Source organism: Panthera onca (genome assembly GCF_046562875.1).
Source record: "Panthera onca isolate mPanOnc1 chromosome E1 unlocalized genomic scaffold, mPanOnc1 haplotype 2 h2.Chr16_ul_4, whole genome shotgun sequence".
Lineage (NCBI taxonomy): Eukaryota > Metazoa > Chordata > Mammalia > Carnivora > Felidae > Panthera > Panthera onca.
In genome coordinates, this window is record NW_027675818.1 from 1214435 (window position 1) to 1238143 (window position 23709).

At 49.9% G+C, this 23709-nt stretch overlaps 1 protein-coding gene across 4 annotated transcripts; it reads left to right on the forward strand.

Annotated features, from left to right (window-relative positions):
• The first annotated feature begins 2587 nt into the window (after positions 1–2587).
• On the forward strand, positions 2588–23068 carry LOC144615225 (pleckstrin homology domain-containing family M member 1-like). 4 transcript variants are annotated; one of them, XM_078442101.2, is made up of 8 exons: positions 2589–2727; positions 5155–5297; positions 8461–8549; positions 12047–12294; positions 14029–14655; positions 20297–20523; positions 21453–21611; positions 22457–23068. In XM_078442101.2, exons 3-8 carry the CDS (start codon positions 8502–8504, stop codon positions 22579–22581), a joined length of 1434 nt encoding a protein of 477 aa, XP_078298227.1. In that variant the 5' UTR covers positions 2589–2727; positions 5155–5297; positions 8461–8501; the 3' UTR covers positions 22582–23068. The 4 variants fall into 4 exon arrangements, with proteins under 4 accessions (XP_078298228.1, XP_078298227.1, XP_078298230.1 ...); XM_078442104.2 differs by having other exon boundaries at positions 2592–2727; positions 22479–23066; XM_078442102.2 differs by lacking the exon at positions 5155–5297 and having other exon boundaries at positions 2588–2727.
• Positions 23069–23709: the final 641 nt, after the last annotated feature.

Consider the following 23709-nt stretch of genomic DNA (forward strand, 5'->3'; position numbering starts at 1 on the left):
TGGGGTAGAGCCGGTATTCAAACCTAAGCATTCCCGGCTCCAAAGCCCACTTGCTCGGCCACTGAATTATGCTAGTTCTCCAGCTAGAATCAGAGCTGGGTGAGGATCCCACCTGTAGTAATTATGAGTTGTATGGCCTTGGGCCCCCAAGTTCCTTAACCTCTCTTAAGCCTGTTTTATCATCTATGCCATGGGGATAACAATGGTGCTTACCTTCAGGGTGGTTGCTAAGGATAAATCAAAATTCCTATCTGGCAAATAGGAGCCTCTATTTTCCACACCTGTTAAATGCCTTGCCCTTCAGCTCCTAGGTTAAGGAGAGATTCTCACATTTTCTCACCCTTCAGATCCACGGGTGGTAGGGCAAGAGACAGAAAAGGTTTGGGTCAAGGCTAAATACTTGGACCTCATCCCAGAGTGACTCTCCAGGGCAGGGGCGGGGTTCAGGAATCTACACCTTAGACCCCCGAGAAATTCAGATGCCTGCAGTCCTCCTGCCTGGCTTTGAATGACTATGCGTAGTGCTTGAAATCTGACAGACCAGTGCCTTTGTGAGCGTCTGAGCCCTTCCTGCACTGGCCTCCAGCTGTGTCTGTGCCTCCTCCCTTTCCCCATTGCCCAATCTGTCTTTATCTCCCCCTTCCATTCTAAGCCCCCTCCCCTTACTCTAGCCTTACTTCCTAGCTTCCTCTCCACCTCTCCGTGCACCCTCCCCTGAGCTCAGTCTGCATTCCTACCCACCGGCCGTTTCTCTACCAGTCTCTTCGCAGGCATTGCCCTTTCCTGTGTCCACCCGGAAGGCTCAGATAAAAGTTGCTTCCGCCAGGATAACCTTCAAGGCCTCTTCCCTGGCACCATGGCACTTTGCACGTACCTTTATTATTGCTCAAATAACAGGGTAATGGGAGATTTTTTTTTCCGGCCTCAGATTACCTGGTGGACTCGTGGCCCACGAATGGTGGAAATGTGCGCCAGAGTAAGATGGAGAGAGGAGGACAAGCCCGTAGACTTTGCAGAGGGGCCGAGAGGCCTGAGAAGTAAGAGAAGACCAGGAGACAGGGGCTCCTGAAAAGATAGATAAGAGATTACCATGCGGGGTTCCCACAGCTTTTGCAGACAGCGGCTGCGCAAAAATTCATTGGAAGAACTGAGGAATGTTGCTGGCTCCATCTGGGGGAGGGCATGCTTGTATCAAGACACTGATGCTCTTGATGTGCTATAATTATAACCAGAAACACTATCCTTTTGCCCAGGAAACTGGATTTCCCAGTAAATTCCTTACTTTCCAAGTTGTTTAACGCTAAGATAATGCTTTGCTTCTGTGTCCTTATTTATTTATCTTTAACGTTTATTTACTTTGGAGAGGGAGAGCACAAGCGAGGGAGGGGCAGAGAGAGAGAGAGAGAGAGAGAGAGAGAGAGAATCCCAAGCAGGCTCTGCACGGTCAGCGCAGAGCCCAATGCAGGGCTGGAACTCACAACTGTGAGATTGTGACCTGAGCCGAAGTCAGACACTTAACCGACCGAGCCACCCAGGCATCCCTCCGTGTCCTTATTTCTAACTTTCTGTTCAACTGTTAACCATACTAAATGTACTCAGATTCATCTAGTCTAAAATCGAGGAGAGGTGGTTCTCGCTCCTAGAGACAGAATTATTGAAGAGGCAGCCCGCACACACTCAGGTGCCACATCTCCAACAGCTGGTTTTATAAATGGAAACAGGCACTGGGACCCCTTCTTCTCCCCTTCCCAGAAAGGCTGATGGAGAGCCTGGCCCAGATCAGTGGAGCTTTCTTCCAAGAACTGTCCCGTTCCCAGACCAGCCCTGTAGACACCCCCAAAGTCCCCCTGGACCTGCAGGTAGCAGTACCTCTCCACCCCAGTACTCACCCCACACTCAGGCCCTAAGATCCCACTTGACCTGAGCCTGCAGGTATGAAGTGTCCAAAGCACAAGACATCTGTCCCCACCCCCACCAACACACACTCTTGACCTTTTGTTCTGGGTCCATGTGAAAGAGAAATGTCAACTCTACCAAGTAAAGGAAACAAACAACTTCCTGGCTAGATGAGAATAACCAGAACCTTAAGCTTCATGCCTGGGGGCTGACGGGTACCTAAAGGTGCTCCCTTGGTGATAGGGGTGATCAAAACCTGTATGCTTGTCCTGAGAACCACCAGGCGGGAAGCACCAACTGCACTGATGCCCTCAGGGAGGCAAAACTAGGGTAGACGTTATTGGTCCGATTTTACAAGTGGGAACCTTCCGGGCAGGAGGCCAACAGACAGCCTCCGTAGACAGCACGGTAGATAGTGCTGTGCCCAGGCAAGGTCGTGAACCCAGAAGGCGGCCGGGATCTAGTGAGACGCAGACACTGCTGGGGGCGGGCAGTAGGACACGTTCCGCCCGACACTGGTGGGCTAGCCTGGTGGCCTCGCCTCTTCGTGCGCATCTCGGGTCGCAGAGTCCCCAGCCTCCCAGATCACTCACCTGCTCTGGAGCTGGGAACTTGGGCTTTCCTGAGCGCTGGCCCCGCCCCGAGGCTCCGCCGGCCCTGCGCTGGGCTCCGCGGTCCGGGGGCGGGGCCGGACGCCGAACCAACGTGATGGCGTCAGGCGCCGCGAGCGCCGTTTCCTGTTGTCCCTGGCCCGGAGGCCGCAGCGCCTGGTCGGAGGCTTAGGGGCTGCAGTGGCCAGGAGTGCCCCGCGCCCCCTCCCCGCTCCCTCTGGTGAGTTAGGGGTCAGAGGGCGAGGAGGGTGAGAAGGGGACGGCGGGGCCGAGACGAGAACGGGCGATGGGTCACCAGCCCTGTCCGTGATCGCAAACCCTTGGTTGCTTTGAAACTGTCCTGCTTCAGAGCCTTTTCCCTGCCCGGCCTGAGCCCCGCACCCTACCCCACTCGGACCCGAGCCTTCAGCCCAAACAGCCAGTGCTGACCCGTCCCCTTCCTCTTCTCCACCCGTGACCCGAGCCCAGCCCTTACCCTCACCCCTTCACCACTGGTCTTGCGTAAGTGCAGCCACACTCGATCCCACGGTAGCCCACTTCCAACCCCTAGGACAGCCACTTCCCTCCGCCTCCCTCTAACGCATCTCCTTCTCACCCCTCAACCCCTTTGGCAATCCCAGTGCTCCACGCAAACCTCCTCGAGCCCCCCCTCCCCCTCCCCGTCTTTCTGGCTTACCCCTTTTCAGGCTCAGCTTTCTTATCCCAGCCCCCCTGCTCAGCCCCCCAAGGTCTGCTCAGCCAAAACACCCACCTCCCCCCACTCATTTAATACCTACCACTACAGTAGATGCCCTATTGCGCTTACCCCCCTCTTCTTGATAACTCTGATCTCAGCCCTATCTCAAGTCTTGTATGTATCTTCTTGCCCTCACCCACTCAACCCCTAACTTCCAAGCCCACCGCATACTTTCTTTCCATCCCCAGCCAGCCTGAGGACACTTCATTCCTGAGTCTTTGCTAAACCACCCCCCAACTCTTGCTGCCCTAGTTCCCACCACCCCTACCCAATCTTGTTAGATTGACGTCTTCCTATCCCCATTTCAACTCTTCATCCCAGCTCTGTGCCCACTCTTCCCTTGATGTGGTCCCCATTTGATCTGAGAACCTAGTGCAGTCCCCTGCCAACCCCACCTGCTTTCTCAGAGCCAGGCACTTGCCGAACACCTCAATTGAGGCAGGGCCTCAGATGGTAAGTAAGTGTGGAGGAGTAGAGATCCTTCTCCCGTGGGTCAAGTGCTTTTCCTGGATGTCAGGCCCCCTGTACCTGTCCTTAAGGATTGTATTCCTGGCATCCATATTACATTACTCGCGTTGGCTGCTGGAATGATAGGTATCATCCAAATACCTGGAAGGTGAGGGAGCTACTCATTCAGCTGGGGCAGTGGAAGCTTATCACTTCCTTTTGGGTGACGATCTGGAGAAACTCAAGCGGTTCCACTGTGTGGGGTTGGCTGTGGTCACAGAATCATGTCCATGTGCATTGCCCTGCCGCTCAGAAAGGACCCTCACCCAGTGCTCCTCCTGGCCAGAACTGGTTGTAGATTAGTCCCGCTACCGAATGTGCCAGAGGTGACGTTACATGTTGTGAAGAGTAGAGATGAGTGGATCCTGGGGACGCCGAGGCCTCCGTGGAGGCTGTTGAATTGCTTCCTCTTTTTGCAGGTGCTGGATCATTGAGTTTTGACCATTTTGATTACCCATGAACACAGAGAGTCAAGTTATCTCAGAGTAGCTAGACATTCTTGAGGCACCCAGGCTCCATGGTTAACATTTATAATCTCCTGGGATTTGGGGGTGCACATCCCCTCTAAGTTCTGGTGACCAAACTCCAAAGGATTGGCCACTTGACAGCCATTGTAAAGGACCCCAAAGAAGACCCCTTGTGTTTGCTTGCATTTATAGTCTCACGCCTTTGAGAATCGGATGTCCTTTTACCTTCAATATCCCCTTCCGTTAAGGTGTGATCTCTGAAGGGTTTCAGCCTGTTGGCAGCTTGGTGTAATGGAAGGAGTTCTGCAGTGACCCCACCACTGAGAAGTTGTATACCTCAACTTCTTACAGTCTGAAACGGTCTGAGCCTTTTTATTTTACTCATCTGTTCATTCAGCAAGTATTTTGTGAGCACCACTGTGTGCCGTGCACTGTTTGAAGCATTAGAAAGACAATGGTGAATGAGTCAGGCAAAGGTCCTGCTTTCATTCACTCAGAGTTTGGTCCTTGCCAGAATCTTAAGGGATCTGGGACAAGAATATGGGAGAGATGGGTGTTGTTGGATGGAAGGAGGGAGGGAGGAAAGAAAGATACCCAGTGTTCCTAGACCTCACATTTCTGGCCTCACCCACTAGCCTTTGGACTGGGAATCACGAGCTAGAAGTTGCTTGCCCTCCAGCTGATATTCAGTTGCTTTGTCGCCCTACCCACTCCCCCCCCCCCACACCCATCCCACCCCCCACAGGGCTCTTGTCTAGAAATCCAACTTTCTTCAGGTAGAAGGAGGTGCTGTTTACTCAGCACTCACATGTCTGAAGTATCAGCTGTCTTTCTGAATCAGAAGATAACTTTGTCATTTGTTTCCAGCTGAAAACCCTGACTCATCACCTGGTACAGCAGCTGGAGGGCTTAAACACCGGCCTGTTGTCCTGCATAGCCAGGTGCAGGATCGGAGTCAGGCCGTAGAGACGAGGCTGTCGCGGATGGCGGGGAAGTCTCTAAGAAGAAGAGGTTGCTGTTTACTGATGAACGGAGTGTTTCGAAAGTGGTGAAGCCAGGTTATCCATTTCTTCTTCTAATGTAAGTCTCATCTGAGTCCTTCTCCTCTTTTCGTTCTTCCTTAGTCTCTGGAGGAAGTGAAATTGGATGTTTATAGAAGGCCAGGCAGTATCACGAAGAGAATCAACCCCAACGATTCCTTCCTGTGTGTTGGAACATTTGAGGAGGGACAGCTCGGAAACCTGGCTGCCATGGAAAGGACCTGTGGTCAGCTAGTTGGGGCCACAGATCTGATGGGCAAGATTGTTTCTTGTCAGTGTTAGGCCTTCTTTGATAAGGTGGAGCTTCTGAAGAGTCTGTGAATAATAAGTTTGCCTGAAACTCTTTGAACCAAGGACCTGGGACAGTATGAACTGACGAAAGGCACAGAGCTTGGAATGAGAAAATTCTGTCCCTCACCTGAGGCATGTTTCTACTGAGCCTCAGTTTTCTCTTCTGTGAATGAGGGATACTCATCCTTCTCTCACAGGATTGTTTTAAGAATTAAATGAGGATAGAGAATGAGATCCTGTGCCAGAGTGAACCAATACAGAGGGGCAGAGGTAGACGAAGGGTGACTTAAGAGTTTCCTAAAGGCACACGGCACTCACCTTTTCTGCTCCACTGTATCAGGGATGTTTGAACTCTCTACTTGCTCTCTTTCTTCTGGGTCTCCTGAAGACCCACCCCTCTTTCGTTTGCTTCTTGGTGTCAGTGAAGACAGCTCTGAAGATAGAAAGTGAAACCAGTCCCATAGCATGGTAGATGGGGGTCTGGCTCACCCAAGGAGCCTGCTGGAGTGCTGACCTAGCAGTCAGGAGACCCAGAGCCCAGAGATCTCACATCGTAGATGGTCGTGGTCCTGCCTCTGAGCCATTTCCTGCCTTCCTGAGGCGTTCTAGAACCGACAGGCCTATGTAGGTAGGGAGCTTTGGCTTCCTGCAAGGAAAGATGTGCCCGGAACTTTGGCCTGACCCCCACGTCTCAGTTCTGTTTTGTGAATTGTCAAGTGGCAATTCTTCTAGGTTTCTCTGCACTGTTGTCCTTTTGTGACGTTCCCGACACTGTTTTAGGTCACAGTTGTCTCTTGTCTGGCCCTGCTCTGACCTCAGTGTCAGTTTACTTTGTTTTTTCAGCAGACCCTGACTTGGCCAGAGCACCCACTTAATGATAAGCCTCCCTCCCTCCAGTGAATATTATATTCAGTGAATTAGTTGATGAGGCCTCAATGGTCTTCCTCTTCAGATTGCTGAGGCCCAAGCCTTGAGGCCGGCTGAGGGAAGGGCAGTTTTAGGGCTTGAGGCTCTGTCTAGAAGGGCAGGCCCCCGGAATTGCCAGAGGGGATTGGATGCCAGGGTCTCAAAGCCAGCGAGCCTGAACGTGGCCTGCAGGGCTGCGTAGGGTAGCCTTGAAGAAACCCAGCCTCTAGGATCAGGCACGGTTTCAGGACCGACTCTATAGTATGTCCCCTTCTCCCGGTGCCCTGGTGGCCAGAGCATGGAGCTGGTCTCCAGCGAAGGGTCCTGAGGATTCCCAGTGGGTAGGAGCTGGGAAAGTGGTGGAGGGAGAGACAGTCTGATGGGCTGTGGCCAGGGGCTAGTGTTCCTCCTGTCAGTCTGTTGTGCGCTGACCAGAGCTGGTTTCGTGGGGGCCGTCCTCCACACACCTATCTGCCTTTGCATGTCCTTACTTAGGAAGGTCGGCGCTGGGTCCTGTTCACCCTCTGCCGGATCCAGAGGCCAGGGCTTGAATCAGAGCGTCTTTCATCATTTAGGGCCACCCTGCCGTTCTCCATGCCTCACTGTTCGCCTGTAAACCTTTCCTGCCAGACTCAACCCTGATGCTCCCTTGCATCCCGCCACCTGGGCCCCCAGCTGGAGAGCCCTCCTCCCAAGACTTCCCTGCCCCCTCCCCAGCCACCCCTTAGCCCTAGCTCACACCCGCCTCTTCCAGAAGGGTGGATGTCATCCTGGCCGAAGGTGGTAGAGCCCGCCACTGATCAGCCCTGGGATCTTGGGAAGTTCCCTGACCTGGGTCAGCTTTGATTTATCTGGATAATAAAAGAGCTCGCCTAGGGTGGTTACAAGGAATGAATGAAGCAATGTGTGTAAACAGTACAAAATCCATTCATCATGCCTCCATTTGATAACTTCTTTGGGCCATAGGTTTTTGAGAACAGAGACAGCGATGACCTATTTTTTGGTGTCCCTCCATGCTCGGCAGCGTGGTCACTAGAGATCTGTTTAGATGGGAATGTGCCTGCCCAATCCTGGTCCGTCCAAGTGGCTGGGGCGGTCCAGGCGAGCCAACAGCCACCCCCCGAGGCTCAGGTTGAGCCCCCCCCCCCCCCCCCACCTAAGCCACCCCCGGGGGGGTGGGGGGGAAGCCAGTGCCCTGAGGGATTTACCTGTGTACTGACTTCAGGTAGTTGAGCGGACTCATTCAGACAGTGGCCTTTGCCTATAAGGCTTGGCCACATCCAACCGGGGTAATAGATACCATTTATCCTTAGTACCGTCAGGCACTGTGCTGGGCGTTTTCCACATTCATAACCTCCGTTTGAGACGTCTGCCGTGGTGCCCCACCTAGCATGCCTAAGTGGTTAGTGGCAAATTGAGATTCGAACCCGTGTTGTTTCCCTTTAGGCGTGTCCCTGTGCTGCTCCAGCTGGACCCTCGTGCCTGGAGGGGAAGCAGCTATGTAGCAAGAGGCCCTCCCTTTGGAAACTTCCTTCAGTTGTGCTTGTCCCTGCCGAGCTGGCAGACATCGGGCTGGCACAGGAGTCAGAGGCTCCGAATGTGAATTGTGAGCCCCTGCTTCCTGGTCCACGTGGGCTCTTGGCACCTCCAGCGGCAGCATCCCCCTCGCACCCTTAGTTCTGTATCCAAATCGGCCCCTCATTCCCTGCTTTTTTGTGCCAGCGTTTGGTGTGGCATACAGAGGCCTCTCCATGCCCTGATTAGGGTGGACCCACCCACGGCACATAGGATTCCCCACCTCCTGAGATTCGAGCCCTCAGATTTCTTCTCTTCCCTTGTTTCCTTCCTTAAAATCCACTCTTGGCTTTTACTTTTGAATTCAGAGGCCTTTGCATTGCAGTTTGAGGAAGATGGGCTGACCCGCTGCCTGCTGGGGGGAGGGGGAGAATTGGCTGGGGGTGGTGAGCTGGAACCTGCTCATCTGGCCGCGCCGTCTGTCTCTGCAGGTGTCATGTGATTCTCCGAGGGAGCTGCAGTGTGAGCGGAAATGCTCTCGGTGGTGGAGAATGGACTGGACCCCCGGGCTGCCATCCCGGTAGGCAGTCGGAGAGGCTCAAGGGTGGGGAAGGGGGCACGGGACAGCCATGTCATTGGTCTTCCTCACTTTGAAATGAATGAGTACTGTCTGGAAAGCGAGGCTTCGGGCTGAGAAAGAGTTATAGCAGAAGCAGGCTCTGAGGAGACCCTGCCCTTTCTAGAACATCTTATTGGTGATAGAATGGGAATTGATAAAAAACAACGGATTTTAATAGGGGCTGCCTGAAGACCAAGGATTTCTCAAAGGAAGTCATACATATGGGGCGCCTGGGTGGCTCACACGGTTAAGCGTCATGATCGTAAGCGGCTCATGGTCTTGCAGTTTGTGAGGTCAAGCCCTGCATTGGGCTCTCTGCTGTCAGAGCAGAGCCTGCTTTGGATCCTCGGTCCGCTCTGTCTCTGCCCCCTCCCCCACAGGCACATACATGTATGCACATTCTCTCTCTCTCTCTCCCTCTCTCTCCCTCTCTCTCTCTCTCTCTCTCTCTCTCTCTCTCAAAAATAAGTAAACATTAAAAGAAGGGGCAGCTGGGTGGCTCAGTCGGTTGAGCATCCGACTTCGGCTCAGGTCATGATCTCACGGCTCATGGGCTGGAGGCCCGCATCGGGCTCTGTGCTGCCAGCTCAGTGCCTGGAGGCTGCTTCATATTCTGGGTCTCCCTCTCTCTCTCTGCCCTCTCCCTCCCATGCTGTCTCTCTCTGTCTCTCAAAAATAAATAAACATTAAAAAAAAGAAAAGAGGGCATTAGGGTGGCCTGGGTGCCTCAGACGGTTGAGCGTCCATTTGGCTCAGGTCATGATCTCACGATTTGGGAGTTTGCTGCTGTCACTCCCTAGCCCACTTTGAATCCTCTGTCCTCCTCTCTCTTTGCCTCTCTCTCTCTCTCTCTCTCTCTCTCTCCAGTCAAATAAGCAAACAATAAAAGAAGTATATGACCCATAAGTCATATGAAAAGATGTCTAACATCAAAAGACTGCATACTGTATGACTTCATTTACACAAAATGTCCAGAATTGGCAAATCCATAAAGACAGAAAGTAGATTAGTAGTTGCTAGGGGTTGAGGGAGAGGGGACTAGAGAGGAGTGACTGCTCATGGGCACAGTGTTCCTTTTTGAGACAATGAAAATGTCCTAAAATTAGGTAGTGGCTGTAGTTTCACTATTCTGTGAACATACCAAAAATCACTGAACTGTATAGTTTAAATGAGTGAATTTTAGGCAATGTAAATTGTGTCTCATTAAAGCTGTTATAAAGAAAAAAAAAAAAAAAAAAACAGGGGCTCCTGGGTGGCTCAGTTGATGGAGCGTCCGACTTCGGCTCAGGTCATGATCTCACGGTCCGTGAGTTCGAGCCCCGCGTCGGGCCCTGTGCTGACCGCTCAGAGCCTGGAGCCTGTTTCAGATTCTGTGTCTCCCTCTCTCTCTGACCCTCCCCCGTTCATGCTCTGTCTCTCTCTGTCTCAAAAATACATAAACATTAAAAAAAAAAATTTTTTTTTTTTAAAAAAAAAGAACATTCGACTTTTCAAAGAACATTAACATGAACTGTTTGGGCTAAGATAAAAATAAAACAGTAAAATATTTATCCATAATCCTATCAGCTAACAGTTCAAACCAGGTTTTCTGTATTCCCTCCCAATCCTTTTCCAAAACACATAGGTAATTTTGACATGCTTATACTATGACAGAACTGTCTTTATCTTTCCAAAGGATTTTACATATATGTATTTTATAATTGATTTATGTAACAGACCTTAACGGAATACTTACATGTGTCAGGAACCAAGCCAAGTGTTGAGGATGCAAGAATGAAAAAAAAAAGCAAGTCCTGCCCTCAGAGTAATCCCCCCGCCCCCCAACTCCTGTGCTGTAGGTCAGGAAGTATTCGTTCCGTTTAACAGATGAGGAAATTAAGCTCAGTGAGGTTAAGTGAAATGTCTGTAGTGACCCAGCTGTTGACCAACAGAGCTGAGACTAACATCTGCCTCTGACTGCCAGGTCAAGGATCTTTCCTTTTTTCTTTCTTTCTTTTTAAAGTTTATTTATTTATTTTAGGGGCGCCTGGGTGGCTCAGTCAGTTAAGCGTCCTATTTCAGCTCAGGTCATGATCTCACGGCTCGTGGGTTTGAGCCCTGCATCAGGCTCTGTGCTGACAGCTCAGAGCCTGGAGCCTGCTTCGGATTCTGTGTCTTCCTCTCTCTCTGCCCCTCCCCCCTCCTCATACTTTGTCTCTCTCTCTCTCTCTCTCTCTCTCAAAAATAAACATTAAAAAGATATTTTTAAATAAATAACGTTTATTTTATTTATTTTGAAAGGGAGAGTGAGCATGAGCAGAGGAGGGGCAGAGAGAGGGAGAGAGAGAGAGAGAGAGAGAGAGAGAGAGAGAGAGAATCTCAAGCAGGCTCCACACTGTCAGCACAGAGCCAGATACGGAGCTCAAACTCAAAAACCGTGAGATCATGACCTGAGCTGAAATCAAGAGTCAGATGCTTAACTGACTGAGCCGCCCAGGTGCCCCTAGGATCTTTTTTTTTTTTTTGAATTTTTTTTTTTTCAACGTTTTTTATTTATTTTTGGGACAGAGAGAGACAGAGCATGAACGGGGGAGGGGCAGAGAGAGAGGGAGACACAGAATCGGAAACAGGCTCCAGGCTCCGAGGCATCAGCCCAGAGCCCGACGCGGGGCTCGAACTCACAGACCGCGAGATCGTGACCTGGCTGAAGTCGGATGCTTAACCGACTGCGCCACCCAGGCGCCCCCCTACGATCTTTCTTAATGTGGACCATGCTCCTGTTTTCTTGGTGTTTTTATGGTTCTAAAGTGGCACTTGTTGCCTCTTCATGGAATCGTAGACCCCTAAACAAGGTGGAAAGCTTCACCCCTGCCCTAGATGGATCACCCAGGCTCCCACACCTGTAACTATGATGGAGCCGGTATTTAAACACAAGATTTCTATGGCTATCAAATCACTGAAGTTCGGTTTAAAAAGCAAAACAAAAGAAAAATATACAAATATCTTTGCAAAAAAATAACTATCTCTGGGTGGTATAAGTACGTAATTTTCCTTTTCTCCTCTATGCTTTGTCTCTGTTTTCTTTCTTTTTTTAAAATTTTTTCCAACGTTTATTTATTTTTGAGAGAAAGAGAGAGCGTGCGTGCGTGTGCAAGTGGGGGAGGGGCAGAGAGAGAGGGAGGCACAGAATCCAAAGCAGGCTCCAGGCTCTGAGCTGGCAGCACAGAGCCCGACGTGGGGCTCGAACCCATGAACCGTGAGATCACGACCTGAGCCGAAGTCGGACGCTCAACCGACTGAGCCACCCAGGCGCCCATCTTTGTTTTCTATGATTAGCTTGTGCTAGTTTTGCTGTATACACACCCACAGGTAGACGTGAGCACGTGTGTGGGTGTGCGTGTATTTGGTGATAAGCACTTACCTTCCAGGGGTCACCGCAGGATCTTCTAAAGGCCTGTGTTATGTCTGACACCGACTAGGTCATCAAGAAGAAGCTAGTGGGATCTGTGAAGGCGTTGCAGAAGCAGTACGTGTCCTCGGACACAGTGGTCACTAGCGAAGACGGAGATGCCAACACCATGTGCAGTGCCCTGGAGGCCGTATTTATCCACGGCCTGCATGCCAAGCACATCCGAGCCGAGGCCGGAGGGAAAAGGAAGAAGAGCGCCCACCAGAAGCCTCTGCCTCAGCCTGTCTTCTGGCCCCTCCTGAAAGCTGTCACCCACAAGTGAGATCAGCAGGGGAGGCTTTGCTTTGGGGAGGAGCTTCAGTGTGGGTGACCCTGGGCTCTCCCTCTACAGCTATATGGGAAAGCAGCAGAGATGCTCTGTGTTCTAGAATGGAGATGGGTGAGATAGGGGTTATTGTTAGACCAAGCCTCAAGAGCCCCTCAGCGCACAGGCAATGGCCTGGGGCTGCTCAGGCCCCTGGCTGGTCGCCTTTAGCAGGAGCCGCCTTTTTGCCACACCGTGGCAAAGTTAGGTAGTTGGAACAGAGAATGTGTGGCCTGCAAAGCCTAAAATCTTTACTAAGTGGCCCTTAACAGAAGAGGTTTGCTGACCCTGCCTTGGAATGTTTGAACATCTCTATGCTAAGTATTATATCCTAACAGGCTATGGCATTTTTTAAAGACGTGGAATCCAGATCATCTGAATATCCACCCTGGGACGTTTGCCTCTGCGGCCCTGGCCCTAACTGCCTGGGCTTTGGAGCAAGCAGCTGCTGGCACGTTGCCTCTAAGGGCTATTAAATGCCACCTTCAGCCTGAAGGTGCCTTGTCAGTCTGTATCTTCCTTTTCATGCTGACTGCCACCGCCCTATCTCAGGTTCTTACCTCACTCCTAGGTGGCAGTGGCTTTCTGATTGTCCCCCTTATCTCATTGTGTCTGTCCTTAGGTCAGGCAGCTGGTCAACATTTATTGAGCTTAAGCTAACCCGAGCTCATTCCCTGAGCCCTGTGGAGCACGCACTCCTATGGGCGAGACGTGCTCAGGGCACTGTGATGGTCAGAGGAAGGGCATTTACATCAGACCAAGGGTTTGGGAACTGAGTTGGGTACATGATCTTATCCCGAGCAGCCCACCCAGAAGTCTGCGCGACTGCGGTCAAGTCATTTCCCGGTGTAAAAACTCTCAGGCTCCCCAGTGCTAGCCTGGAGTTCCATTCACTTCGTTGGGGCCCCGGAATCTGTATCCTGACCAGGTTCCCAGGTGATTCTGACGCACAGCCAGGTGTGGGGACCCTTGCCCCACCTTGCCTCACCGGTTGGATGCTCAAGACCCTGCATCACCTGACTTTGCAACCCAATCAGCCACTCCTCCTCCTCCCCGTGCTGTAACGGGAGTGCTCACCACTCCTGTTACACAGCTGCTGCTTCCCTACCCTTGGTGCCTTTTCTCTGTCAGTCCTTGGTGCCTGAGGTTCCCCTTCCATCTTTGCGGCTTGAAATCGCTCAAGGCCCAGCTCAATGCCTTGCCTGTGCCTAATCCCTATGCCTAATCCCGCAATGCCTTGCCTAAGGCATTGTCCTTACTGCAACCTGGAAGTGATTGCCTTCCCCCCACCCCAGCTCTACTGACAACAGGGTTCACTTCCGTGTGCCCTTGAAAGGTAGTAACCTGGACTGAGGGCAGGACCATGTCTGTATCCTGTATCTTCACAGCTCCAAAGACCTGGCACTTAGGGGCTCATCACATGTATGCCGGATGAGCAGGTGATGTCAAGGGCGCCTGGGGAGTTGAAACTAAAATGGCAATTATCCTGCATGACAGTAACCTTGAAAAAGTGGGGAGTTGTAGCTAAATATTTCTCAATTCCCTGTAGAACACTGCTATCTGAGATATTTTCCCAAGCCTGTATATACTTGCAGTCGTTATTACTGGCTCCTGCTCACCAGTGGATAAAATGATCCTCTGTGATCTGAACTCACTTCTTGAAACAAGCCTGTCCTCTCCACCCCCAGGCACATCGTCTCGGAATTGGAGCACCTGATCTTTGTCAGCACGGACGTGGGCCGCTGCCGGGCCTGGCTGAGGCTGGCCCTCAATGACGGCCTGATGGAGTGCTACCTGAAGCTGCTCCTCCAGGAGCCCGCCCGCCTGTGCGAGTACTATCAGCCCACAGCCCTGCTTCGAGACGCCGAGGAGGGCGAGTTCCTCCTCAGCTTCCTGCAGGGACTGACGTCCTTATCCTTCGAGCCCTCCTACAAGTCCGCCATCTTAAACGAGTGGACGCTCACCCCGCTGGCTCTCTCTGGGCTTTGCCCGCTCTCTGAGCTCGACCCCCTCACCACCTCTGGGACAGAACTACAGCGGAAAGAGTCTCTGGATTCAATTTCCCATTCCTCAGGCTCGGAGGACATTGAAGTCCAGCACTCAGGCCATAAGATCCGACGGAACCGGAAGCTCACGGCCTCCTCCCTCAGCCTGGACACCGCCGGTTCATCCCAGCTGTCTTGCAGCCTAAACTCTGATAGCTGCCTACTCCAAGAGAATGGCTCCAAGAGTCCAGACCGTTCCGAGGAGCCCATGTCCTACGACTCCGACCTGGGGACAGCAAATGCCGATGATTCAGACCCGTCTCTGCAAGAGTGAGTGTCCTTCCCCCACTCCTCTCCTCCCCCTGCCTTCCTTCCTTCTCCTCTTCCTCTTTCTCTCCCTCCCTATAGCATGTGATTGCCTGTCACTGAGCATTGACCTCTCTAAGGGCATAAAGGAAAAGGGGATCGTGGCTCTTCCTCAGGGACTGGAGTTGCCGGGACTTGTAACTGGAGGCAACATGGGGCAGCGAGGAGAATGGATTCAGGGAGGGCTCGAGCTGAATCAGGCTCCAGCTCTGCCCCTGGCTGATCTTCGACCAGTTACCTAATTTCTCTGAGGCTTCGTGTAAAATATTATTGCCTCTAGGGCGGAAACCAACGGTTCGGAGTTAGATATACAACTTCCAAAAGACGCAGTGAAGCCCAGCGCGTCTGGGTGCTCCGCTGCGACCTCCCAGAAGGCCTCTGAAGGACACAGACCCTGAATGAGGCCTGGAGGAGGTGGTGCACAAAAGGGGCCAAGCGAGTGAGTGGAGGAAGAGCACAGGGAGCAATGAACTTGACTAGAGAAGGGACGCTGGGCAGAGCTGTCTCTTTAAAAGAACTTTTTTCTATTTGAGTATTGTTGACACACGGTGTTACATTAGTCTCAGGTGTACAAGGTAGTGAGTCACCATCTCTCTATGTTGTACCATGCTCACCCCAGCAGAGCCTTCTTCGTTCAGGCCCTTTTTAAACACTCATTTTTTAATAGATTTATTTTTATGGTAAGAAAAAAAAGTCTACCTACAGTGAAACGTCTTCTCCACCTTTGTAACCATAATTATTAATTCCTTACATCTTTCTTTTTCTTTTCTTTAAAGTTTATTTATTTATTTTTGAGAGAGAGAATGAGCAGGGGAGGGGCAGTGAGAAAGGGGGACAGAGGATCTGAAGCAGATTCTGTGCTGACAGCAGAGAGCCCAACGTGGGGCTCGAACTCACGAACCGTGAGATCATGAGCTAGGCTGAAGTCAGACATTTAACTGACCGAGCCACCCAGGCACCCCCTTTACATGTCTTTTTCTGATGTTTCTAAATGCATCTAACAGATATGAATAGATCTGTTAATAACTGTTAATATCTGTTAATAGATCTGTAATAGACTTTTAAATGTCTTTTATATTTCTTATCTCTGCCCCATCCCCACAAAGCTATTATAAATATACTGTTTGATACCTTGTCTTAGAAGAGATCAGGATTTTTGTTTTGGAGCTTCATATCAGTTTCTTAATTTTTTTTCCCCCCTATGGCATGTGTTTCCATTGTATGAATGTACCTTAGTTTATTTGACCAGCCCTGTATTTCCTGGACACTGGAGTTCACTCTTTCTGTAAATAACCGTGTGTATGTGATCTTTGAATTCTATGCAACTATCTCTGTTCAGTAAAGTCCCAGAAACAGAATTGCTGAGGCAAAGGATAAATGAATCTACAATTTTCATAGATAATCGCCTGTTTACACTCTGTCAGGAATGTACCTGTGCCCCCTCGGCCTTGTAGGCAGAAGGTATTATCAAACTTTTGGATATTTGCTCATCTAATAGGTAGAACATGATAAACTTTTTTTTCAAGTTTATTTACTTGTTTTGAGAGAGAGAGAGAGAGAGAGAGACAGCAAGCGAGCATGAGTGGGGGAAGGGCAGAGAGAGAGGCGGGGGGAGAGAGAGAGAATCCCAAGCAGGCCCCTCGCTGTCAGTGCAGAGCGTGATGCAGAGCTTGATCCCAGGAACTGTGAGATCATGACCCAAGCCAAAATCAAGAGTCGGGCTGGTACGGAGTGAGCTTAGAAGACATCTGTGAGGAAACAAGGCCATTAGGGCAGCCATCTTGCCCAAGCAGCAGCCTGTGGGTGGAGGAACCTAGGCCTTTGCTCTCAGGAACATACACCTGCTTTCAGGGGAAAGATACGCATGCACACACCCACCACACACACACACATGCACACGGTGACAGAAATAGCCCCATTCTGTGTTTTCATGGCATTGATAGTTTTTTTTTCCCAATGTTTATTTATTTTTGAGAGAGAGAGAGAGAGAGACAGAGTGTGAGCGGCAGAGGGGGAGAGAGAGAGGGAGACACAGAACCCAAAGCAGGCTCCAGGCTCCAAGCTGTCAGCACAGAGCCCGATGCTGGGCCTGAACCCATGAACCACGAGATCATGACCTGAGCCGAAGTTGGATGCTTAACCGACTGAGCCAGCCCAGGTGCCCCATCCAGTTCTTCACCAAGCTTCCCACCACCTTAGATTTAATATCCATTGATGATTCTTGCCCAAACTAATCTATGATGGCTGCAGAGTGATGATTTTCCAACCTCATGACCACCTCCACGTTTATCACTCACCATCTTATTGTCAGGAAGAGCTCCAACCCCATCCCCGTTATGTATCTGTTTGTCTATTTATTACTATTAAGGACTCAGGGATTCCTATCTCTTTCACTAGATTATAATCTGTCCCTATCCTTATTTTTTTCAAAGACGCTCTAGGCCCAAGGTGGGGTGCTAACTCATGACCCTGAAACCAAGAGTCGCTCGCTCCACCAACTGAGCCGGCCAAGCTCCCCTGTCGCTATCTTTATTTGTGTCGATGGCCAAACTGTCCCAGACTACCTTAGAAACCATTCTGTATTAATTCTGTAGCTACGATACCAAAAGCGTAAGCAACAAAAGAAAAGATAGAGAAAACAGTCTTCGTCATCATTGAATTCTTTTGTTTCTAAGAATACCATCAAGAAAGTGAAAGGCAACCCACAGAATGCGAGAAAATATTTGCAAGCCATGTATCTCATAAAGAATTTTTTATTTTTTATTTTTTTTAATTTATTGTTTTTAATTTTATTTTTTATTTGTTAAGAGTTACATGCAAATTAGTTAGCATCTAGTGCAACAATGATTTCAGGAGTAGATTCCTTAGTGCCCCTTACCCATTTAGCCCATCCCCCCTCCCACACCCCCTCCAGTAACCCTCTGTTTGCTCTCTATATTTATGAGTCTCTTCTGTTTTGTCCCCCTCCCTGTTTTTATATTATTTTTGTTTCCCTTCCCTTATGTTCATCTGTTTTGTCTCTTAAAGTCCTCATATGAGTGAAGTCATATGATGTTTGTCTTTCTCTGACTAATTTCACTTAGCTTAATACCCTCCAGTTCCATCCACATAGTTGCAAATGGCAAGATTTCATTCTTTTTGCTTGCCGAGTAATACTTCATTGTATATATATATACAGTCATCCGTCATCCATCGATGGGCATTTGGGCTCTTTTCATACTTCAGCTATTGTTGATAGTGCTGCTATAAACATGGGGGTGCATGTGTCCCTTCAAAACAGCACACCTGTATCCCGTGGATAAATGCCTAGTAGTGCAATTGCTGGGTTGTAGGGTAGTTCTATTTTTAGTTTTTTGAGGAACCCCCATCCTGTTTTCCAGAGTGGCTGCACCAGCTTGCATTCCCATCTGATAAAGAATTTTTACAACTCAATAAAGAAGGACAAATAACCCAACTAGAAAATGGGCAAAAGATCTGAATACTGAATTTCCCCAAAGATATGCAAATGGCCAAAGAGCACATAGAAAGATGCTCAGCGTCATTAGCCACCAGGAAAATGCAGATCCAAACCATCATGTGTACGACTTGGCACCCATTAGGAGAGCTTTGATCAGAAAGACAGTTAATAGCAAGTGTTAGTGGGGGGGGGTGCTGGTGGGCTCAGTTGGTATAGAGCATGGTGACTCTCAACATCAGGGTCATGGGCAGAACCTACTTAAAAAAAAAGAGTAAATTGAATTAAAAAAACAAACAAGCGTTGGGGCACCTGGGTGACTCAGTCAGTTGAGCCTCTTGATATCAGCTCAGGTCATGATCTCACAGTCTGTGGGCTCAAGCCCCGCATTGGGCTCTGCGTTGACAGTGAGGAGCCTGCTTGGGATTCTCCCTCTCTCCCTCTCTCTCTGCCCCTCCCTAGCTTTTGTGCACCCTCTCTCTCTCTCTCTCTCTCTCTCTCAAAATAACTAAATAAACTTTATAATTTTTTTTTTTTAAAGTAACCAGTGTTGGTAAGGATGTGGAAAAGCCGATGGCAATGTAAAATGGTACAGCCACTTTGAAGTCAGGCAGTTGCTCCAAAGTTGAAACTTGAAGTTACTCTATGGCTCAGCAGTTCCATTCCTTGGCGTATATGCCCGAAGGAATGAAAACATTTGTCCACACAAACACTTGTGCGTGAATGTTCACAGCACCGTCATTCATAATAGCCCCAAAGTAGCCCAAAAGTCTATAAAACGATCAATAGAGAGACAAAAGAAGGATTCATCACAAGGAATGAGATCCCAGTGGCTGCCACAACATGAATAAATCTTGAAAACATCGTTAAGCGAAAGAAGCCGGGCTCAAAGGCCACCTATGGTGTGACTATTTGTGTGCAGTGTCCAGGTTAGGTAAATCTAGAGAAATGGAAAGTAGGCTTGTGGTGGGCAGGGGTTGGAGGAGGGGTGGATTAGTGACAGCTAATGGGTATGGGGTTTCCTGTTGGGTTGATGAAAATGTTTTAAAATTGACCGCGATCATAGTCGCACGGCTCTGCAAACACACTATTGAGCTGCACGCTTTAAATTAAGTGATTGTGCGGTATGTGAATTATGTACTGTGAATTTTATCTCAATAAAGCTGTTACCAAGAAAGTGTTCCAGATTTGGCCAGTGGGTGCCCCTCTGAGCTGGCTCTCATGTCCATTTGACGTGCCCCAATCCATATTTTGAGCACTTTCTTACTTTCTAGCACAAGATAATTCAGACTTATTTTATACTCTTTCCTAACTCCAGCCTAGGAATCAACCTTTGTCCCAGAAGTCTTGCTTCCTATTTTGGGGGGGAATGCAAAACCAAGATTTAGGCATTTATCATTTCGTTTAATCATCATGACAACCCTAGTAAGTGGGTACTGGCATATCTTCCTTTTACAAATGAGGCCCGGAGAGGTAAAGTATATTGCCCAAGGTCACACTGCAGCCCAACCTTTGAAAGCAGGCGATGTGAATCCAGAGTCCCCGCCCCTTGCACCTCCCCCTACACACACACACACACACACACAGAGTGTGAAAGTGAAGTTTATTTCTTCAACAAGGTCACTTTTACTTGAGTGACCCCAGTTTTGAGTGGAAACAAAGGTGTAGAGCTTATAAGACAGCCTCTCAGGAATTGCACATGGCAGGGTATACCCTTGGGAAAAGTCACATATCATGCGTCTGGGAGCGTGGGGTTGAGGGCAGACCAACACCCAGTGGCCTGGCCCTTCCTACGAGAGCACATGTTCAAACCCACACACGCAAGTACCAGTAAAGTCCAGTGCTCATCAGTCTCCTTTGCCAGCCTCACTCCCCACCCCTGTACCCAAATGCTGCCCATAGCCAGGTGTCCTTTACAAGAGTGAGAATGGCTAAAACAGGAGAAAACCTATAGATGAAAGGAGATCAGCCTCGGTTTTTCACTGTTGACGCTGGGCAGTGGCTACATGGAGATTCATGATATTATTCTCTCTTATTTTGTAAATGTTTGAAAGTTTCTGTAGTAAAAGAAAGTATAAAATGGTGAGAGGAAAGAGAAATAGCCAGGCGGGGAGCCGTGAGTGAGCCGGGACATTTGGCTGCTGTCTCCAGATTCCTCAGGTGCTCAGAGGAGACCAGCAGCACGTCTGGGAGATCCTCGGGACCACAGGCCCTCAGCTGCACCTTCTCCCCTCCGAAGATGATGAGGATGCTACTCATGTCCTTGGTCAGCTGCCTCGTTGCCATAAATGAGGCCAAGCTCATCAGTCGCTGTGACTTGGCCAGAGTGCTGCACAAGGAGGATCTGGATAGGTGTGAGGGCTACTCCCTGAGTGACTGTGAGTGCTGCTTTCTCACACTCCCGCCCCCCCATTCCTCTTCTGCTCCTGGTCACCTCCTATGTGGCCATCTTTCCATCATTCATCTTTCAAAGCCAAGTTCAAAAAGCAGCCCTCCCCGAGAAGCCCCTCCCAACATTCTATATTCCTTCCACTGAATATTATTAACTGAGCACTTACTATGTACCGGGAACTATTTTAGGGGCTGGGGACAGAGACATCAACAAAGCCCCTTCCTTCACAGTGTTCGCATTCTAGGGGGAGAGGCGAGTCCCAAACAAACACACAAACATATGAAGCACTTCCTGGTGGTGATAAATGTTATGCAGCAGAATAAAGCCAGGGGAGTGAGAGGTAACCTTGTCCTTGAAGGGGAAGTCAAGGAATACCTCTCTGAGGAGGTGACATTGAGCAGCACTGAATGAGGCAAAGGACCGGGTCACCCAAATGTCTGGGGAAGAGCATTCCAGGCAGAGGGAGCAGGCAGTGCAAAGGCTTCGTCCTCCTCCCTGGTGGGGCTAGCTTCCTTTTGCCCAGATTTTGCACACACCTGTCTTGTGCCGTCCTTCTCGTTTTATCTTGTCTTGTGGTCCTTTAAGGGGTGCGTCTTCGTTCTTGCTGAAGGCACCAGCTGCCTTTGCCCCAGCTGAATGTCCCTCACTGGGCTTTGCACGGGTCATGGCACACAGTAGGCGATCATCAAGTGCAGGAGATGCGGATGGACAGCGGGATGATGAGCGGTTGTACTGAGGGGCAGGTGGATGGACCGAAGGGCGAGGAGAGAAGCTAATGGGTGTTTCCGGCCAGCTCGCCCCGTCTAGCCTCTTAGGCCTTGTTCCTTTCTTCTGCTTCCCCGTCTCCCTTTCTCCTCCGTGTCCTTTGTCCCTCAGTTCAGAGCCCTCTAAAAACCTTCTTCTCCCTGTTCTAAGGGCTGTGCCTGGCTTTTGTGGAGAGCAACTTCAACCTATCAAAGGTAAATGAAAATGCAGACGGCAGCTTCGACTATGGCGTCTTCCAGATCAACAGCCACTATTGGTGCAATGATCACAAGAGTCACTCGGAAAACATTTGCCACGAGGACTGCAAAGGTCTGGCCGGGGTCTCAGGGTGGGAGAGGGGAGAGGATGAGTGGGGTCTACTCACAGGACTTCTCGTCCCACTCCAAGCCTGGGAATGCACCCAGGAGTGCCTTTGCTGAGCAGAGGATTTCACTAGTGGCTACGATGCCCCTCCGGTTAGGAGATTCTCCGGGGTGCAGGCTCCAGAAAGGCTCTGCACACCCAGTAACAGAGGACAGCAGCGGCCAACATTTAGCGAGAGTGTGTTGTATGCTGAGCACTTCACATGCCAGCTTCTCATGCGGTGGAAACTATTATGATCCCCGCTTTACAGACGAGCAAACTGAGGCTCATAGAACCAGTGCTGAATGCCAGACTGGTGGCCCTGAAGGCTCAGCTCTAACCATCAAGTCCTGACTTTGGTCAATGGCCTGATTGATTCGAGGCCAAGGGCAAACTCCCCACCTCAGAGCCACTCGTGGAGGCTCCACAGGTCCATGACTTTGCCCCTTACTCCCTCTTTCGTACTCTGATCAACATCCCTGCACTCTTCACCTGAAGAGCCTCTCTCATTAGGCAAGGTTTACCTCGGCCTCTGTGCTGCCTGTTTTGACATTTCCTTTCCCTAGAAACCCTCAAACGTGGCGCGAACCAGCATGTACCCTAGCTAGGATGTGTGGTAGTAAACATACATTTACTCCTGCCCCTCCTGCCCCCACCCCTAGCCACCCTTGACCTCTAGCAGCCATTGTAGGGATATCTCCATGGGCCTCTGGGAGGGAGCCCTTGCCTAATCTGGAAGGACTCAGCCCCCGGGGGGCGGGGAGAGCCGGTGTGTGCCTCAGTCTCTGGGACTGTCCTCTGTGTTCTCACAGGTATTCTCTGTCTCCCCTTCAGAACTGCTGAGCCCCGATCTTCTCTCAACCATCAACTGTGTGAAAAAGATTGTGTCTGGAGCAGGGGGAATGAAGAACTGGTGAGGAGGTCACTGTGGGACTAAGTCAGCAGGCAGAGCCCCAAGAAGGATGTAGTGACAGGAGGGGACAGGAGGCAAGGACTCCACCCCTTCTAACCATCTAGAAAAATGTGGGAGAGCGGCGGGCTTGGAACTGGGACTTACAAGACTTGGGATCTGGGTCTTTCTCTGATGTTGTATTAAAACTGTTTTGGACACAGTAGCAAAGGAACTTGAGTTAGCTGAGGGAGATGGCTTCGGAGGGGACAAGGTGTCTCACCGAGCTTACCCAAGGGGTCTCTTCTCTGGAAGAGAACGGAGGCGGAGCTGGGAACTGTCAGTGTGGCTTTCCTGACAAGTTTCTGCCTCCTCGTGCATTTCCTTCACTACTTTCTTTGTAGAGCAGTATATTCTGCTCCCCATTCCAGAGGACAGACTGTGGCTGCCCCCAAGTTAACGGGCTAATGTTCTGAGCAGTCACGGAGACTGGCTAGTCTCAGCCCCAGAGTCCAAGGGGCTGGGATAGAGAATCTGATTGACTCGAGCCCCTTGTCTGGCTCTGTGCTGACAGGATGGAGCCTGCTTGGGATTCTCTCTCTCCCTCTCTCTCTTCCCCTCCCCCCCCCCTCAAAATAAATAAATAAACTGAAAAAAAATGTTTTTCTTGCAGAAGATGATGAAGTACAAATAGAAGAATTTGGACAAGTGGTAAAGGATATTCGTGATGCCTCCAGGTTAAAAGGTAACTAGTAAATTATTTGTGACTGTTAAATTTACTTTTATTGAATGGATGTCTTTGTGTTTTGTTTTTTAGAATTTCTAGTTCTGTTAATTTCTGCTTACCATGTTGGCATTGATCTGTTTTAAGGCAGGCAAAACTTGATTTTGATTAAAAGTTGGCAGCATCCATGATGAAAGAAAAATGCCTTTTTCTGGAATGGGGCCTGTGTAACCTATTTTAAATCCCTTTTTTTGTTGTTGTTATTTGTGTGTGTGTGTGTGTGTGTGTGTGTGTGTGTGTTTTGTTCTGGACTTTATGTAAAGTCAGATACTAGCTTTACAATTTTTCAGATATGAAAATTTTCTATACCATTTTTAGCCTCAGACTTAGGACTCTGCCCTGTGTAAAGGCTTATATATTATAGAATTTCTCAGAAATCTTCTACCTCTTCC